The sequence below is a fragment of the Perna viridis genome, chromosome 14, assembly GCF_037379345.1.
Source record: "Perna viridis isolate PV_CMFRI_1.1 ecotype Kerala chromosome 14, ASM3737934v1, whole genome shotgun sequence".
NCBI classification, from domain to species: domain Eukaryota; kingdom Metazoa; phylum Mollusca; class Bivalvia; order Mytilida; family Mytilidae; genus Perna; species Perna viridis.
This window is the reverse complement of record NC_142458.1, coordinates 8,122,022-8,143,173: the sequence shown is the minus strand read 5'-3', so window position 1 is coordinate 8,143,173 and position 21,152 is coordinate 8,122,022. Positions and strand designations below refer to the sequence as shown.

The window sequence follows — 21,152 nt, the reverse complement described above, 5'->3', positions numbered from 1 at the left end:
CATCGGCTTTTAGCGCGTTTATATACAAATTCGGAACCATCCTGGGTTAGTATTGATTTGGTAAAAAATACTGTTGTTGTTTTTGTTTTTTTATTATTAGTTTCATGTATTGAGGGCTTGTACTTTGTTACGCTTAGACCATCAATCACCTTACGGCTACAAGTGAAAATGTAGGTCCGTTTATGCAAATTATATGTTTTAGTTTCACTTAGGGTGATATGTGAATCGGAGAATGTTATTTCGGCAGCAAAATCAGAGTCCTTTACACATTATTGAGTCGAAAACATGTAAATCGTACTTCATACACGACTTTCGACATAACGAAAATCTAGACTTTGATGATAAATCGTCATTTTTTACGAGATTAAGGTAATTGATTATATCATATGCATTTATAGGTATCAAATACATATTCATCAATTAGAAATGGTTAGTGTTACTGATAGTTTTATTTGTTACAGAATAAGGATTCTTAAAATAAGATCAGTTTGTTGTTAAATTAACTGTTCAATTTTCAGACATTGGAAAATCATACATGCAAAATTAATTGTCACATTAAGGTAAAATTTAAGTAGGTCAACTGAAAAAAAGCAACTGTCGATTCTCACGGTCGCACATTGGCATGACCTTTTTTTCTTAGTTTTGGTGACCTATGTGGTGTGTCATCTTATAAACAGGTAGCATGGATGAAAGATTTTTGCATCGTAAACAAAAAACAAACAAATAAAAATATTGCTTATTACGCGTGTACTAGTTTACCAGACTTGATAAATCTAAGAGTTTCTTGGAAACTCCTCCGCTCTGTTTTGGTGACGTGAAAAATGTTCCAAATATTGAACTTTCCAGGGAAAGTACCTTTACATGAGTGCAAAGGATAATCTATAACTGAGTACGATACATACTTAATATTAGTAGTTAACGCAATATAAAATGTATATGGAGTTAAATTCAACGGCAATAATGTACACAATAATTAAACTCCCAAAAAATAAAATAAAATAACAACGATAGACACAGAATGCATACAGAGACCTCAGATACCAAGACCTACCGAAACTAAAGGTGGCGCGATAAAGAAAGGGGTAAAATGGGAAGAAATCAGAATACATATAACAAACAATAAACAAGCCTGATAACGGTGTGATAAACAGCTGCCCTATAATGCAAAAATAATGGAATTGAATAGCTGCTTAACATTTTATGTCACAAATTCAGTGAGATTTTTCAGTTGGTTTTTTTTCAACTTAATTCCTTTGAAAGAACATTTTTCTCAAAGTTCAGTTTGGTTTCTTCCAAAGTTATGTTTTCTTGTGTTCTACTTTTTGTGGTCAAAGTTTGACTTATTTCTTCGTGACTGTGCAACTGTTGCACAAGTAGTTTATCATGCTTTGTCGATGTCATAATTAAATACATTAATAATCTTTGGCTTATTTAAAATCAATTACAACCACAAAACTGAAATGGAAATTGTTTGATCAAGCACAGCAATTACAGTAGCGACACTTTTTACAATATTCACCAAGCTCCACAAGCGGTAAACGTTCGTTTCCTCTCGAATAATTCAATAAAATACAGTTTGACAATTTGATAATGTTGTGTAAAATCATTTACTTTTCCCAAACATTTCAAGTTTCTTACATTTTCTAAGAGATTTGTCTGCTGCGTCTAGGATGAGTTTCGAACGTTAGGCACTCTTCGTAGCTTGCAATTTAAAATTGCAGGAGTGGAAAAGTTTTTAAAAAATAGGGAACAGATTTAGATACTTTGTGTAGGGACTTATAAATGTAAAGGAAAAAAGTTAAAAGCAAAATATAAATCATTATGTGATAAAGAATGTACCCATTGCATTCACCGAATTTAGAATCCCCCAGTTTGGCAAAATATACCTTTCTATCACTTGAATCTCTATTTTGGTTTGCAATCAAAGATGTAGTTATTAGACCATGATATCAACATTGATCTAAGATTAAAATTACTTCATATGGAACATTTATGAGTTCAAATTGTTAACTGCTTTCAGGGAAAAAGCCGTACACATTTATATATCCTCCGACAAAACAAAATGCTCTGATTATATAAATTACAGACAGACCCGAATGTTAAAGTGTAATCAAGAGAACTAAGATTCTAGCGGAAATCAAAAGACAAATACCAAGTAACAAAGTAAATGAGCAATTCAGACCACTAAAAACTGGGGGCATAGCCCAGGTGCACCGATAGTGTAAGCGTCCTCTGCTTTTCTAGAAACACTCACCGAGTTGCCCATAAAAAGTCATGTACAGAGTAGGCGAAAGAGGAAAGTAAAACTATTACACATTGAACAAATCAATTTTTATGGTGCAGATGGATACACCGTAACGATCCACAAGTTCATGATGACGACCATAAAACTTATGTAGTGATGAATTCACTTTTGTAGCACATAAACCTGTTCCAAAAGCCTAATGTAAGTAGTCTAGCACGATACCAAAACTCCATACGCAGATGCAGAAGGGATGTTGCCATAGATGAAAGGAAAGTTGACAATTATGAATGAAAAGTCATCACGTTTGTCGTAAAGCTTGGTCGAAAAGACGAAATGTGGTGCATTTTTTTGCAAGTACACTAATATTTTAATCGTTTGTAGCTTTATATTTATTTGCAGTTGGGTGTGACTAATGTTTTGTTCTTAATAATATAAAAAATAAAAGTATTATTAGATTCTTTAAACGCCAATCAATCAATCAATTAAATGCAACAAGAGCAAGTCATGTCTAGTTGCATGAAGTACAATACAACGTTCATGATACCAGAACACAGTTTTTCATTTTCCTGATGTGCAGAATATATTTTTTTTTTAATAATTTAAATTACCTTACTACCTTACGTATCAACTGTAGTCGAAGCCATTTATTCAAACAACTTCAATACATATACATTTGTACACCATTTTTGTCCAAAAAAATATTTGCATAAATTCCAGATTCCAAACATTCTACAGAGAAACTTTATGTTGACAATTGCAGAGTATTTTATAAATTGTCATTTTGCATACTAGTTAATGTTATTGTAATAAATGAACCAAGCTATATTCATAAACGTAACGTTTAGTTCAACATAATCAAATCAAGACATTTTTGTTCCTCAAAACAGAAGGCTGTCCATATTTTTAAAAAGCATGCACAATATCCATTGAAATTTAAGTTTCTTAATGTGCATTTCAGTTGTACAGTATTTCATTTATTTAATCGTTCACGTTTTCCTATAAATACAAGTCGCACAGTCCTGATTTTTTCAAACACTACTCTGGAATATTTCCGACCTAATCTCTGAACCTCAGGCTTTGCCGAAAATGATATGAACTTGCCTCGACGAATGTTCCGAAATAGTTTTGTACACGTTCCTCCTTTTCTGAGTCCGTTTTTCTTCCCTTCTATGCCTGACATTGTAAAATCTTTAGATTGTAAGCACTTTACGCAATATGTTGCATATATACAGTACATCAACCAACATATGGTATAAATGGAAATAAAAACTATTTAAAGATTTCAATAACTTTTACAAATATTGAAAGCTAGTGCTTATTATATATATATATAGTACAAAAATAGCACATACAAATTTGATTGACTTAAAATTTGCTCAAATGTATAAGTAAAGAATAGATAAATTTACAGCAGCTGCTTGATTTTGTATGAACAGCAAAATAAAGGAGAGGACACACAATGATATATTTACCGAAATAGTATAAGGAATGTAACAGATGTTAACCTAATCAAACTGATGGTGTGGTCATAAAAAAGGGACCACCAGGTTTACAATTACAGTCTAATAAATACTCTATGATTTATAGTAGAATAGATAACTCTTAGAGGAATACTGTTTCTCTGTTTGTTAAAACATTATGCTCATAGAAAAATAAACAGAACTTCACAAGTCACGCCCACAGACCTGCCTACTTGGGAACTACTTTCTTAAGCCGGTTCCAAGTCGAAATTCAAAAAATAATTTATCAATAAAATGGGTGCGGAAAGGTCAAGAACCGAATGTAAACGAATAAAATTACACTCTTAATTTTAACGATAACAAATGTTTTATGTGCCAGAAACTAATAAAACTGATAAATGATAAAAATGTAGGTCCAAAGAATTTGAAATATCTACTGTATATTTTTACATGAAAAGTTAAACGAAAAACAAATATGTATAGATATTCTGCAGTAACTTTTGCGATATCTGTTTTCCGATTATCCAGAAAAATTGAACGAGGTCAGTAACTTTTGCATAGGACCTGGACGACATAGACCTTTTCTATTACGCAAAAGAAAAACGTTAATTCTTAAGTATAGCGAAAATGCTCGAGCAGTTCCTATTGACGTCAACAGTTAGTATAGTATTTTTGTTTCTACGTTATATCTCCCAAAGGCTCATTAGCTGTTCGGTCTTTGTATGGTGTATGGCAATGTTTTATATTTTAAGCAAACTTCATTCTTATTCAAATCTATCCTCTACTCAAACCTAGACTAATCAGGAAGATTTAAACTAAAGAATTGCCAAAAAATCGCCATCTGAGAAATTTGATGAAACTGCATCCCGGAACTTAATTTAACTAAATTTAAAAAATGAGATGTTTTAAGACAGTAGACCTGGGGTACTCCCAAATTTCACCTTAGTTCAATTTTCTTAAAATTTGTACACGAAGTTACATTCACAGTACACTTTATTTACTCTTCTGACATTTTTTTAGGAAATTTGACCGTGCGGATTATGAACAATAAAGATTTAAAAATTACTATTTTTAGATGTTTCAAGCAAGTTTTATTCTGTGTGGAAGGGTGGTATCTATGAAGAAAGGTTAGTATTCATGAAGTAAAGGTGGTATATATATCAGAATTCATCTTTCATTTCATGTGTGGCAACATCCCTTCAGAACAGGCGTATTGAGTTTTCCTATCACAACTCATGCGTTATGCCAGAACTTGCCCTAACTACACCGACGTTTTGTATCGCCCTAGACTTCTTACAGTAAGGCTTCTTGAACAAGGCTATTTGGCTACAAGATTGAAGTCATCAAAACAGAAGTTTGATGGTCGCCATCATGAACTCATTGATCGTTACGATGTATCCATCTGCACCCTGAAAACTTATTTGTTCATCGTGTCACAGCTTTCCTTTCCTCTTTCGTCTACACCGGACTTGACTTGTAATGAGTAACTCTTTGGGTGTTTCTAGAAAAGCTGAGGACGCTTATCCTACTGGTACATCTGGTCCATGCTCCCAGTGGAGTCCGAGTTGCTCGTTTGTCTTTTTTTACTTTGTATGTATTATTTTAGTTAATTAATGTTCTTTGTTGTGTATGTCTGTGTTCCATGTTTGGCCTTTGTTCCTAGATTGCTTTCTTTTGATTTCGGCTTGGTTCCCGCGATACTCTTTCGAAAACCCATGAAAAACGTAGAATTTTATATGAAGCATAATTTAATAGTATTTCTCAGTTAAGAGTGCGACAAGTAAAAATATCCATCAATCATCGTGGCATCTGCAGGTAATATCAGTGCCCAATATTTTAAATTGGTATAATTCGCGCTTCAAGTTTTCCTTTATCATTCTCATTTATCAAATATATTCAGTATACATCAATAAATATTACTATTAAATAATATTATCTTCGAATACCCTACTTTTTTCCCTCATTCAAAAGTACAATTGAAATTTCATTCATATAATACGGCGAAATTCGCGTGGTTCATATGATTATAAAGTTTCCATGCAAACGTTAATTAGATAACCACTTCAGTAGTGTCAGGGTAACGTGTTCGCCTCGAGTGTGTGTGGCGGGGTCGTGGGTTCGTTCCTTGGCTGAATATAAAATTTAAATATTGGTGGTCGCTCCTCAAAGCATGTTATTTTAGGGGATAGAGTGACTAGATGGATCAGAGATTTGAATAATATGTTCGAAAGAGCAGCATACCTACATGTTTCATTTAGCTATATAGAGGATGTTTTTTTTGTTCTTTTTTTTTCTTAAGTATTTTCGTTTTTCACTCTGCTATGTTTTGTTTTCATATTGGCAATTTTCGTCCAAAGTGCAGAGTAAACACCAACCCATATTTACGAGAAATAAGTATTATTTACTTTATTTGCTTTAATTTGCCAGGAAAAGGGATTTAAATTAATTTATGACCTTGACATGAAAGTCAAAGAAAAAAATAGTTCTACCTGTTCTGGGGTACCAAAGTTTATGTTTTTAAGTGCATCCCAAAAATGGGGGATAGTAGAGATTTCTGAATAAGACTAATTGATCTTTCTGCGGTTTCTTTTTATTTCATTTAGAATTATTCGAATAATTTTAATACAATCCTCATAAACTTTAAAGCTATATCCTAACCTAGCTGGCTAGGTCATTGGACTTTGTGCAGGCGGTGTGGCCATAGATGTCACAGCGGTACGAGTTCGAGTCCCGCGGAGGGAACGACTAAAAATTTGCATTGCAAATTTGACAGTTCTAACATCGTTGGGAATTTTTCAGACCCTGATGTATATCGTATAGATGAAAGAGTTTTCCGTTCATAGACCATTCCGGTTATTGAATGAACATCATAATGGCAAATCATACTGCAATTTTGATTACATCTCAAGAGTCAAATCTATATCATATTGCGCAAACACTATTTTGCCTTTTGGAGTTTGAATAACAAATCCAAACTCGGAAATAAAGATGATGTGCGCCTCGCGAGTCTGTAAGTATCAGCGGTTTAAAAGATATACACGATGATGCGGCATCTCGCTAGCTTGTAAATATCCAAAAACCTTCATCATAAAGGGGAAAAAATATATGACACCTTGTGAGTCGTTTTTATTTAAAAAAAAAAAAAACCTGCATGATACATGTAAAATGATAATGTTGTGCTTTTCAAGACTATAAATGTTAATGCTTTGAACCCCAACCGTATATCATACACATGCATTTTTTTCACGTATTTATTGTCTACAAACACAATAACTGTATATCAGTGTAAAATAAAGCTGTGCTTCCTTGCTATAAATACCTGCACGTAAGATGACGTTACACACTTAGGCATCCATCCTTCTGGCGACTAAATCTCTACTGGAATAATTTTTGTGATTAACTGTGGTTATAGGTGAAAATTATAATGAAAAAATACAGCAGAAAAGTATAAGCTGAAGGGAATAGCGGAGGGTTTTTACTGAGAACCGTTTTCTTTTCGTGAATGCTGACAATGATGTAACAGACGAATCATGTAAATATTATAAAGGCTTGTCAAAATTTTCGAATTTCGGAATCAGTGTTATATATACCGGATAACCAGTACTTAGTACCCTTAAGTATACAATATTGGATACCTTAACCAACAACATGAATATATACGGATGCGTACTCTACCGGCGCATCTATTCTATTCAGTTTATATTGGGGTACGGATTGTTCTTTCTCTTTTTGGTTATTTGTGCGTGTTATTTTGGATATTTCATGTTCTATGTCATGAGTGTCTATTTTCTGTTTCTGGTCTTTGTCTCTGGTTTGTGTTTTGTGTCTGGACTTTATCCCTGGTTTGCGTTCTTTTTTTATTACTCTTCTACCCTGGTTCCTCTACTATTCCTTAAAAATATTTATCGTCAATATTTCAAGGGATCGATTTGGTGGGTGTCGGCATGTTTATTAAGCCTATTTATATTTCAAATATAACGAGTTTAAGAGTAAATTTTCGAAGTCATTATAAAAGTGTGACATGCACAGTTCTATTCGTGTAGCAATATCCATCAATCATCGTGGCAGCTGTTACGTATAATTAATGCGTGATATTTTAAAATGGTATTATTCACGCCTCAAGTTTTGTTAGTTCATTCTCATTTATCAAATTTATTTTCAGTGTACATTAATGAATAGAACTGTAGCATCTTTGAATGTTCAAATACATGCATTATTATGCTTTCAAAATATTCCCGTCGATATTTTATTTGAGTTATATACAGGGAAATGTTTGATTCGGAACACCCACCCTCATCCACGCAATTTAAAAATTTCAAGGTCCGCCCCTGCGCAATGAGTAAGTGTTGAAACCCTCATTTAGTACGATTTGATTAATTATAATTATAAATTATTCCATATTTTTCACTTGGTACATATTTAAAGGTCATCTGTGATATGGTTCCTGCAAGTGACTTACAAAACATTTAAAGCTTTCGTCTACCCCGGACTTGACTTTTTATGAGCACATTGGCAGGTTTTTCTAGAAAAACAGAGGACGCTTACCCTACAGAGGCAAATATGTTTCACGTGAAATTCATGTTGATCGAGCTTCTCATGAAATTCATGTGAAATTCACATGAAATTAACATGATTTTCATGTGAAATTCACTTAACACGAATTTCATGTGAACAGTTTGTGTGAATTTCACGTGAACTCTGTCCCTTAATCTATTTGCTCAATTCAGGTGAAAATCATGTGAAATTCATGTGAAAATCACGTGAAATAATTTTGCCTGTGTACCGGTGCACCTGGTCCATGCCCTGAGTTTTTGGTGTAGTCTGGGTTGCTTAATTGCTTTTGTTACTTCGTATGTATGTATTTTCTATGTTTGATCTTTGTCCCTGGATTACATTCTTTTGATTTCCGCTAGAACCTTGGTTCCCTTGATTACTCTTACCTTATTTAAACAATTACTTCATACAAGAAACAGGCAACCGGGTGTCAAGGGAAAACTGTGTTAATGCTGTTTTTTATCATTGTTCGTTTGTGTAACAATTCATCCTTTAATTTTAATATTATTACTTTCGTTGATTTGGTTGCTATTCTTTTTGTTATATTTTCTTCTAACCTTCATCCGATACCTACATCTACAAAAGTGTTTTGACTGTGTATGTTTGACACTGTATTTTTATCAAATAATTTATTGTTTTGTTTTTGTATTTTTATCAAATGATTTATTGTTTTGTTTTTGTATTTTTATCAAATGATTTATTGTTTTGTTTCATCAAGTAATCAAAATCAAATTCGGTGGTATAATTGACAATGACGTTAGTTTTATGGAGATTTTGGTGGCAAGATTGGCAAAAAGAGTTCAGAAAAGAGTTCGCAAAGTTGAAAGTTCAGACAGTACTGAAGATATGTTTTCTTACTCACACCGCTATCAGTGTACGTCTTTCGGAGTAGTAGACCAAGGCAAGCTGTTTTGTGTTTTGAGTTTTTTCTTATGTTGTGTTTATGGTCATAATATTTTATATATTGCAAAAGTTGCTGATTGTATTTTTAGTAATTTGTAAAGCATTTTGAACATAAGAGTAATGTGTAAATCTGTTGGAACTTTTTAATCTGCAGAATGGATTAATGACGTGCAAAGCTTCTTGTTCAAAATGAATACATTATTCTTATCCACTTATATTTCAAAAGCAAAAAATCGTAATCTTCCTCTGACTACAGAGTTCAAACCACAGAAAGAAAGAAGACACGTTTTATGATGTTTCATGTATGGACACAATAATTTTATAACACATTATATAATTGCAAAACTTGCTGATTTTATCTTTAGTTTGCAATACAGGACATTAAGTTTCTATGTGCTAGTTTTTATTTCATCCAAAGTATTTCAATGTTCATGTTGAAAAATATGCATGCACACTATAAGAATATTTGTGCTTAAGAATGGGTTAGTGAAGTACAAAGAATATTGTTGTATTAAAAGTAGTACATTTTAATAATAATGTATATTGTAGAGGAAGCTAAGAATGAGAAGAGACAACACAATTTTACGATTTTCACCTTCTTATGTATCAAGATTTGGTTGTTTGTTTATTTGATTTTTTTTTTTTTTTTTTTTTTTTTTTTTTTTTTTGCTGAAGGGAGGTATAATGAATAGGAATTCACAAAACCCATCACTAAAATATTTACTTTACACATTATGTTTTAATCGAAATAATGTCGGACCACTTAATCATTTCTTAGCATTATCGCTTGTTGGTACTTTGCAAAGTGGTATTTGGCTACGGTTTGTTTTTATTCGTCTGGAAACGTTTTGTGTATATCGGACAACGGATATATCCTACGATTTAGATTTACTAATAATGTATTTTTGGGACATGTACGGACTTGGCAAAAACTTATATAGCAGTTCTTACCGTTTTTGTTAGAGTCTCGAAGTAAATAAATACCTGATTGCAAAACAATGAACACAAATGACTTAGTTAATTCATTTTTTACAGATGAAAGATTCGCATTTACAGTTGCAAAACAATAATAAAAATTCAAGACATAGCGGAAAATGCCCTGCTATATGCTCGGTTATGTTGTTAATTGGTAGAGCTTTCAGGTCAGATCTGGTACAATAGATTTTATTTATCCAACCAATGAAGTGATAGTAAATTATGAATAATTGAATGAAGTAATTAAAATATAATTTTATTTAAACGAAAAAACACATATCAAAGATTCAAAACCACACTACAATCAAATAAATTGAATATAAGTGGAAGAAATTGCCATCAACTTAAGAGCTCAATTGATTCGACATCGGAGTATTCTGTTCGAAAATACACAGTAGTTTTATTCTTTTTATTTGAAATTGTATAACCACCTTGCAAGGATGACGTTGAGAAATCAGCTTAAATATACCATTGATTCAACATTGAGACATTAACCTTAATCCAGTGTTGATTTCAAGACAGAGTTTGATTCAACGTTGAAAATATCAACCATAACTCAAAGGTGATTCAACTTTGCAATGTCAGCGTTCAACAAGTCAACCAATATTCAACGTTTCTTCATCGTTGCAATTTCAACTTTGAACAAGTCATCCAAGATTTCACGTTTCCCCATCGTTGCAATGTCAACGTTGGACAAGTCAACCGATATTCAATGCGTCTTCATCGTTGCAATGTCAACGTTGGACAAGACAACCGATATTCAATGCTTCTTAATCGTTGCAATGTCAACGTTGGACAAGTCAATCAATATTCAACGTTTCTTCATCGTTGCATTGTCAACGTTGAACAAGTCAACCAATATTCAATGTTTCCTGATCGTTGCAATTTCAAAGTTGAACAAGGTAATCGATATTAAACATTGATTCATCGTTGCGATTTTAACGTTGAACTTGACACCCAATAGTCAACATTGATTCAACATTCACGGATAAACGTTGAAATTCATGACGTTGTTTCAACGTTTAAAATGGGTTGTTCAACGTAGCAATCTTATTTCAACATGTATTCAGTTTCTTCTCATATATTAAGTCTGTCTATCTAATAAATGTAATTCCTCTGTTGAATTCCTACGAAAAACCAAATTCGAAAACAATTGTTTTATTTTAAATACCTCTTTTATAATTCATTTCCCAACAATACTGTAAACAAAATAGAACATATAATTTGATTTTATTTTATTAAGTATAATAAAAAGTATTGTATCTACCATGCATACTTTACTTTTTGTAAAGCAGTATAGTATGTTTCATGTAATTGTATATGTAGACCCTCCAAAACTTCTACCCTTTTAGTAGAATGATCAGTCCCTGAACCTCATGCAGTCTACAAACAACTGTGTACTCTCTTTTGCTTATGTCCATCCTCGTGCATTCTACAAGCTATTTTGTACTCTCTTTTGCATATGATTTCCATCCTCATGCATTCAACATGCAATTCTTTTACTCTCTTTTGCTTATAATTTACATCCTTATGCATTCTACATGCTTTTGCAAGTAATGTACATCCTCATACATTCCAAAAGCAATTTTATACCCTCTTTTGCTTATAAATTCCATTCCATGCGTCCAAAAAGCAAATGAATGTTCTCTTTTGCAAGTAATTCCATTCCAATACATTTTATATGTAATTCTTTATTTCTTTTGCGTACTAGCCAACTGATCCGCAATCAGCCGGTCACATCCGAAAAAATGCCCCTTCACAAGCAAGCAAGGATCACCCGCCACATGTTATCGTTATTACCGGCAAAATCGAACGTCACCAAAGAATTGCCCGACAGCTTCGCGACGGTAATAGTTGAAAAAAGCCTTCATTAATTGTTACACCAGATCAGCTCTTACATCCGAAACCTTCATAAAGTAAAACAAGTACTATCTTTAAAAAAAGATGGCCGACTAAATAAAATTTGTTCTTTTTACTTATAATTTTCTACATTTCATTCAAGAAATAACACTTAGCATGCAATTTTAATTTCAATTTCCGATACAGTCTTTTTTCCAACGCCACTGAGTTTTCAGCATTGGGCATTTTGCCATTCGGAATGCAGAATTTCGATCAGATGACTAGCATTTCTATGGAAGAGCGTCTTTAAGGTCAAAGGGTAAAATACGAAACTATTCAAAATGTGTCAAAAAATATATATATAACTAAGTCTAAATACCATAAAGTATTGATTATGGAAGATCAACTGTATCATTATAGACTTTTCTTTAGTAATGATTGCTTTGAATTAATTTTCCTGTCGAGATGGCAAAAAAACTCCTAGCAAGCATGTTAAAAACCTTCTTTTACCATACAGAGTAAAGATATAATTTGATGAAGAATACGATAAAGGAGAAAATGTTAAATGACGGGATAAGTCGCGCAGAAACATAATTGGTTAAAAAGTTACGTGCATTTTTTAATCACCGGCTTACAAAAGGCGAAAATACAGTATAAACGGTTATTCCTATCTTCATAGTATACAAGTTCATTGAAGGTTTCATAAAACAAAATTCAATACTAACTTGTTTAAATTCAATATCTGTAAAGTTCTTAGCCGGTTTTTGTTGTCTTTCTGTTTCAAGCAAAAATTGCGATTATGCTTTTCATAGGTCTGAGAATTGTCTCATATGCTCGAGTAAGCAGGTTCTTTTCAATATACACTCCTCAGCTCTCGTTGACGTTAACTGTCTGGCATTGTTGTGTAAGAGATTCGACACTTGAATTTGATTCAGGACTGGGCGTGCTCACTTTCTCAAATGTAATTGTCTGAACGATGTGTTGACCCATGAACGATATGTCGACCTGTGTATCGCATATCGATAACGATTTCAGTGGTGCCCGTTGAGTCATACGGTTACCATAGCGAGACGATATCATATTGATTTTACGGTAAGGCGGACTGTGGAATATTCCGCAATGGCGGCAAATTCTTGTAACTGAAATTTTCAGTCGGTTTTCCGGGTAAACGGTAAGCATGTAGTCAAGGCGAACATTGCTTCCTTTTAAAGGATATCGGTCACCTTGGTGAATAATTTTTGGCGGGTCGAGTATTATATTTTTGACAACTACGGAAACGTTATCATTAATGACGTCATGTGTCGCATCGTGATCAATATTGGATTGACCAGACATGAACTCTGGGATCGGAAGCAACGTGATCTGTCGAATTTTCAACTGGACTTTAGTAGTGATACTCAAAGTCTCGAAACAAAATGTTTCAATAGATTTTTGACCGACGTTACTTGTTATCAGATCATCGACATCGAGTGAGTACGGGAGTATACCATCTCTCGGAGCACATGAAAACAAGGGTACCTGGATGTCCTCGTCGTCCTTTAATGTAAAGTATTTATAAAACAACAGTTGTTCTTCCCCCGTTAGTATCTCACTTTTGACCACGATTTTTGAGTAGTCTTCCAGTGAAAGAAGAGGAATGCGGATTAGGTACAAAATGTCTCCCAAATTCCGGCGTACGCTATTTCCATTGATTTCATCGTTTGCCAGTGAGCACTGATGCTTCGCCCATTTTGTTCCTGCGTGGAAAATGTCAATTTCCCGCGCTTTGAGGCGTTCACTTTTTAAAACCGTCCAAAGGTTTTCTCTGCTGAGTGTATCGAATCCGTCCGTCTGAAAAACTTCTTTTGCATTCACCTCAATACAAAGCAGTGCCATATTGGCTAGTTCATTCATCCCGAAGAAGGTTGCTTGGTTGTATATGACGCATGCGTTGTCGACATCAATGGCACATTCCAGATACCGTTCACACTGTTTTGCAAGGTCAGTAAGGGCGTATTTTGTGGCGGCATGAAGCATCGGCGTCACGTTGTTTCCATCAAGGTTAACTTCATCTGTGTAAATATACCTTTTAAAGAAAATGAATTTATATTGAAACCTGTCTATTTCAAACTCTAGATAAATTAGCGACCTGCCTTTAACAAGATATTTTCTTAAGTCGTGTCATAACAATTAGAATGCTCAACCTGTGTTCTGTATAGAACGAACAGGGTACGGTTTTGGCAGGTTTAAGAGTAGTATTGATGAACGTTTACATAACTTTTTCATACTCAAAGTTTTTTCAAGTAAGCGAGGTAGTTATTGATTACATTATTTGTTGGTTTCATGTGCGTGTGAGGAAGTTATTGATTACATTATTTACTAGTTTCATGTGTGTGGGTGTGAGGAAGTTATTGATTACATTATTTACTAGTTTCATGTGTTTGTGTGTGAGGAAGTTATTGATTACATTATTTACTGGTTTCATGTGTGTGTGAGGAAGTCATTGATTACATTATTTATTGGTTTAATGTGTGTCGTTGTAACATCAAGATTCTAGCTAAGTGTGTAAAATCAACCGCATCCTGTAATGTATACAGACATCTTGTTACAGTGATACCTGTCTCTGGAATAGCGTTCTGTTGTTCAACGCGTCATAGTTTTCATTTCATCTTTCGTCTTCCCTGGGCTTGACTTTTTATGAGCAAGTCGGTGGGTGTTTCTAGAAAAGGTGAGGACGCTTACCTTCCGGTGCAACTGGTCCATGCTCCCAGTTTTTCGTGGAGTCCTAATTGTTTATTAACTTTTGTTACTTTGTATGTATTATTTTGGTTATTTTATGTTCTTTGTTGTGCGTGTCTGCTTTCCATGTCTGGTCTTTGTCCCTATTCTTTTGATTTCCGCTAGAATCTTGGTTCCCTTGATTACTCTTTCACACCCTTATGTTATGCTATATGTTTGCTTATGTTGCACATAGGTACCTGAGCCCGATTTCTTTTGGCTTTGAATTTTTTGTAACATCAAGATTCTAAATAAGTGTGCAAAATAAATTGCATTTAGTAATGTAATACACATTACGATGTAAAAACAACTTGTGTACAATGAAACCAGTAATGACCCACCCTCTTGGAAGTACTGATGGATTGTCCGTTCGATTTATATTAGTTCAAATTGCATTGAAACTATATGAAGGGGTTTTGAGACATGTTACTGGTTTAATCATGGTTCGATTATATACAGATTCCACCGGTTTTGTGATATGGATTTCTTTTATTGTAATCGTCATTTATTCAATTTATTACATTTGTTTGTACATATTTTCATTAATTCTGTGTATTGTTCTTAAATTACTTTTTATAGCAAACGGTGGAGGTACCGAAAATATATTAGTCGTATACAACTATTCTCAAACTAAAACCAGATAATTGTGGGTGGTTTTTAGCGTCCTTGACCACCCTTTCGGGTCTCGCGTATACAGTTCAGATTATTGAGACATAATATAATGCTGGCTCCTGGTAAGAAGAATTAAGGAATTTACTATAGAAATACACATACTAGTACTTGGAGACTTGTGCTTGGTTACAAACTGAAATTTTCGACAAATCTCCAAAGAATGTCCATAAACATTCTTGATTGTAAATATATGTATTTGAATTAATTACGGGATGTGTATATTCAAATTTATAAATTCAGATAAAATTAAAACTGATGTGTGTTTCGTATTATACCTACCAACCATAGTTTCAGTAGAAAATGGTGTACCCTTAAGATTTCTTTTGGTCTGTATTTCAGTAAGCACTGTTAAAATCTAAATGTTTCTCCCGTAGACTCATTGTAACAAAAAAAATAGTAAATATTGAAAATCCCTACTTACCTACCGTATTTGTTTCAAAGGTATAATAGGAAACACGGATATTTTACTTTTTACTCAGTTTGTTGTTGTTTTAGCAACGTGATATACATGAAAATGTAAGCCCTCTCGTACCTTAAGAGTGAAGTAAAAATATCTGGAGGAACGTCTGTCACAACAATTTCATCACTTTGTTCCGGAAGACTTCCGAAGAACATGGCCTTGAAAACTGAACTTCGAATGGCAAGCGCGAATCTGTGTGCTGGCAGACGTATGCTTGATTCCGGAAATACAAACTGTATGTCAGCCATTTCCGGAGAGCAGCATAACACAGATAGGCTATCCGTCATCGTTTTACACTCTTGGGGGCAGATATTGGAACAAGTTTGCTCACCATCACTCTGATTTGCTTCAGCCATGATTGTCGCGTGCAGCTTAAAAATAAGAAGCGCGTGTACGCCATTATTCTATCACACAAAACCAACATATAGACCCTTTTGTGGTAAGATGGTGAGCATGCTCAATATACACTTCCGCGAGGTAGAGCTTGGGTAGAACAAAAGAATTTTCCACGCGGAAGTGTATGTTGAGCATGTTCTACGCATGCTCATAGACTACCCCAACGTTAGCACAAAAGGGTATATTGCATCAAATAATCTGAATATGTAGTTTTGATTTTTATCGTATTTATTACTTAAATCTCAGTCTGTGTAAGAATCAGGCAGTGGGTGAAACATGGTATAAAAAAACCATCATTTTGATAGTGTAATTTGACTATTAGCATCATCAGAATCAAGTAAAAAGACAATATTTTCCATATCATGTTGGGGCATTGAGTTAAAATTTCGTTGAAATGCACTGAAAACGAACATTTCAAGGGCAGATAACTCAGTAAAAACATCATTTTTTCTAACATTCTATTGAAAAAATTTCTGAGCAAAGCCAGTGATGCAGAGATCAAATAATGGTATTTTCAAATAGAGAAATTTTCCTTGAGTGATATTGCATTGTCAGATCGGTGGGGTTTTGACATGCATGTTTCTGATTTTTCCCATTTTGCCTGATTCTTATAAACACTTTAAAGTAGCTAAACCAATTGATAACTTAAATATAGTTCTACCGTGCAATATCCACCCTTCTATGCTAAACGTATTGTTCTACATAATTTCCGATTCAAAAGATATGACATGTAAGCAGAATTCCGAGAAAATCGGGTCATTTTAGAACGAAGGTCGAAACAGGAATATAAAGTCCATGCTCAAGCACAAAGCTTGTTGATTTCTGTTAAAAATTAGGCAGTTTTTTGTGATAATAAAAATGGCAGACGACATAACCAATGCACATGGACTCTGTCATATCGTTTTCTGAGAAATCGATTCAAGAATTTAATTGAACGTCCTAAATTGTGACACTAAATTACATCTACGGAGTCTTGATAGGGAATTAAGCTTAGGTTCTATATGGTAATAGTCTGTGAAAATACCAAGTATGGTCAAAATGGCTTCTAAAATTCTACAAATCCAAAGAGAAATTTAAAGTCATTGTTACGTGTTCATTATGAAATACTGTTCCCGATTTGATAAAAGGTTGCTATAAGCAGTGGCAGATCCAGGGGTGAGGGTGAGGGATCTGGGGTTGAACGAACCTCCTTTTATTGAATAATGTTGTTAAATTCGTAGATCTACATTATTTTGGTTAAAAATTACCAATGATAGCCTGGAACTGCACATTTTTTTCTGGACCCTCCCTCCCCTGTCTAGATCTACCACTGACGAGAACCTTACCTCAATAACTCGAATTCTAATACCCAGACACCATTTAAATCACATCATTCTACAAAACACGTGAGAAAGAAATAGATGATTCATCGTTAGGACTTTGTGCATCTTATTATTGGATTTCTGTCTGCCTAGTACTAATGTAATGTTATGTAACTTTATCAAATTTTGCTTCACAGATCAATAAGAGACATACATCGTCGGACAATACAACGACTTCAACAATTTATTATTATGTAAGAAACAGGACCAGACCTCATGGTTATAAATAAAACATTTGATTCGTTACAAAGTTTTAAAAAATAGGCGTGAAAGATTAGTCGCGACGGCGATGGACACTGCAGCAAAAATATAATGGTGATAAAATTTTCATTCTACCACCGAACCATAAAATACCCAATGGTCCCCTTCTAGTCCATTTTTAACCAAATATCAAGCAAAAGTTAGCATAAGAGTGGGCCCGTGAGTAAAGCTTGGATGGGAATGGCCCACGGACGAAGGTTTGATTGGAATGGACCAGCGGAAACCTTGGAATGAAATAGGCCAGCGTGCAAAGCTTAGATGAGAATGGGTTAACGGGCAAGGCTTGGATTGGGATAGGCCATGGTGAAAGCGTGGTGAGCAAAGTGTGGGTAGGAAAATGAAATGCGTAATAAAGCCTGACGATATGCATTGAGCTGTCATGCTGAACTGCAAATCTCTTTTTTATGCACGGTTTTTCAATTCTTTTTTTCATGTTGCGGTAATTATGAAAGTCTGATCAATAAATTCGGCGACGGTCTTGTGTTTCATAAAGTACACAAGGTATCAATTGCAGTGTCGACTATATGTGTAGCAGATTGGTTGGGCTGTATATATTTGGCAATGAGATTAAGCCCATGTTAAATAACACGTTTGAAACAAGAGGCTCCCAGGAGCCTGAATCGCCCACCTGGTTAAATTTTGCCTTTCAATGGCAATAAATTAAACAAGAAGTTGTCCAACAATTTTGACTCAAGAAAACTTTGATAGGACTTATCATAAGGATCATTTCAGTAAATGAAAGTCTAAATCAATCATAGTTTTCAAGACATTGGCTGAAAACTAAAAAAAACACCTATCATTTTCCCCCGTCAAGGGCATTAACTCTTAGAAGAAAGCGTCTGACAAATTTTATGCCTGAAGACTTTTGTAGTCCTAAAAATAAAGATCATTTCAGCTATTGGAAGAATTTGGCTAAACCTAACGGTTTTGGAGATATATGCGAAAAACTACTGTCTGACCCTTATGTTATATTTTTAGTAACAGTGGCCATGTTTTTCGATGGACCAAAAAAACCACTTCAGTTCTATGCAGGATACCCCAAGGAACACTTGTACCGAGTTTTTGTTTCAATTGGTGATATAGTGTCAGAGGAGAAGATTTTTTCAAGAAATAACATTATAAATAACAAAAAACTTTGAAAAAGGGCAATAACTCCAACATGGCTTAATAGATTAAAATGAAAATTTTACCGCAGATAGATGTCATCATGCTGAACACTTTTACACCATGTCAGAATTTGGCTAAACCTAACCGTTTTTGGAGATATATGCGAAAAACTACTGTCTGACCCCTATGTTCTGTTTTTGTAACGGCGGCCATGTTTTTCGGCGGATCAAAAATCCCTACGTCAGTTCTATGCAGGATACCCCAAGGAACGTTCAAACCAAGTTTGGTTCTAATTGGTCAAGTAGTTTCAGAGGAGAAGAGTTTTGAAAAATTGTTAACGACGACGATGGACGACGACGGACGCCAAGTGATGGCAAAAAAACAAGGAGGTTCCAGCGCAATTTTGAGCGAAATCAACCAATTTGTTTAACGAAAGAAGTGTGTTTCCGTTCTGGATACGCCACTGTGTAGTCATATGCAAGATGTCTTATAGAACAGCTTACTAGTTCTATGTCCTAAGCGCGTATTTCAAGAAACGGTTGTTTCCCTTGTCACAGAAAAGCCACGCTGTCTTTACCCTTTCAAAATTAATTTTATGATCAAGCAAGTGAATTAAATTATTTCTCCACAAAAATTCAATACAAAGAAAAATATCTAATTTATTGAATTAAGAACAACCTACCTGCTGTGGTGGTCCCGGTACACACTTCTAAAAAGTTTATTTAAACAGTTAGTAATTTCTATTTTTAAAAGTGAGTAAGATTACAGAAGTGACTGATACGTTTAACTTATCTGTCATTAGCGCAGGGGATTGCACCCACTATCAAATATGCAGCACTTTTAGTATAGGCTATATAATAGTGGGTATGCATATTTGATCGTGGGAGCAAGCCCCTGTGGTCAATGGAAACCTTTTCAAAACCGCGCTTGGACTGAAGGATTTATATCTTGTTAAGGCTTGTTTCAATCAGAGTTCGGTTTACTCGACAGGTTTCACTGTAGCTAATTTCGAACTTTACAGTAAAACCTGTGTAAGATATTTTATGAAGTCCATTCAAGTCACTTTCAATGTATTTTGAACGTAGTAAACCGAACGCCTGCCTGAAACGAACAAAATCAGGTTTCGGTCATGACAGATTCCATTGTACAAACGAGCTAGCACTAAACAATTTCTGCAAGAAATTACCTTCATGTTCATGTTCAAAACAAAGTACGTAAATTACAAAAAATTCTGTATTTATCCACATTGGATTTTCTGATGTACGAAAATGAATTATGTAATATGTTCCTACATGCACCAGTGCTCATATTTCTCCTCTGTACTTGAGTTGAGGAAATGAATGCTAGAAAACCCGATATAAATATAATATTTATTCTGATGATCGTTACCTACAACCTCAAGTAGCTTGTTAATTTTCTGTCTTTCGAGGGCAATAACTTCAATGAGCACGTTTTTTAAAAAGTTGAAAAAATAATTTGTATGCAAGTACCTGTGTCCAAGAAAACAGAAGTAAAATGAGGTAAAAGAAAAGCCGTTTGCGATGTTATTTTAATTTCCTGTCGAAGCTTGTGCGAATGTGGTTTGCACGGTAAATCTAGTACATTATCAAAGTCCTTTAACCGATATGATATGATTGATTGATTGATTGATTGATTGATTTGTCTTAACCATGACTTGATTTGATCAGGATATGTTACAGTTAAGATGTACATGTAATAACATAAGCAGGTCTATGGGGAAATGCCCTTACCCCTTTTCTTCGAAAAATTTTGTTGGTTAAAGAGAGAAAAATGGAAATAACTAATCATTTAACCAGCCCACCCTAAGGCTAGTCAGCGACCCCCTTTAAGGAATTTCTAGATCCGCGAGTGAGCTTTTTTTTTGTAGCAACAGCACGTTTCAGTGATGGATCAAGATATTTGCAAAAAGGAGGTCTTACTCTGAGCCAGTTTTTTCTCGTAACAAAAATATGGAAAATAAACATCAGCTTCACTTGTGTCGATGATAACACAATATAGAACAAGGAATGTTCACAATTATTAAAATTATATTCCTTCCTAAGTATTTTTCATGTAAAACCTAAATGAATCGCACACCTAGCTTGAAAAGCAACTTATAATTTTATCATTATTTTTTTATTTGTAAAAGTGACCATGTTTTT

General features: G+C 34.2%; 1 protein-coding gene across 3 annotated transcripts; it reads right to left on the bottom strand.

The window, feature by feature from the left end:
- Window positions 1–9,774: 9,774 nt before the first annotated feature.
- Window positions 9,775–19,797, bottom strand: LOC148598015 (BTB/POZ domain-containing protein 6-B-like). Of its 3 annotated transcripts, none has more exons than XR_015918448.1 (5): window positions 19,673–19,797; window positions 17,587–17,635; window positions 15,938–16,236; window positions 12,702–14,041; window positions 9,775–12,044 (listed from the first exon to the last, which is right to left on the bottom strand). XR_015918448.1 is itself a non-coding variant. In XM_088561007.1 (4 exons), exons 3-4 carry the CDS (start codon window positions 16,219–16,221, stop codon window positions 12,844–12,846), a joined length of 1,482 nt encoding a protein of 493 aa, XP_088417133.1. In that variant the 5' UTR covers window positions 16,222–16,236; window positions 17,587–17,635; window positions 19,673–19,797; the 3' UTR covers window positions 9,775–12,843. The 3 variants fall into 3 exon arrangements, 1 of the variants encoding a protein (XP_088417133.1); XR_015918449.1 differs by having other exon boundaries at window positions 9,775–11,264; XM_088561007.1 differs by having other exon boundaries at window positions 9,775–14,041.
- Between the last annotated feature and the right edge of the window lie 1,355 nt (window positions 19,798–21,152).

What these genes read in the sequence shown, in the direction of transcription:
- LOC148598015 (XM_088561007.1), bottom strand. Translation starts at nt 16,221, where the DNA reads ATGGCTGAAGCAAATCAGAGTGATGGTGAGCAAACTTGTTCCAATATC. An exon ending in ATTTTTACTTCACTCTTAAG is followed by an intron (nt 14,042 to 15,937) that starts GTACGAGAGGGC and finishes TTTCTTTAAAAG; the next exon opens with GTATATTTACACAGATGAAG.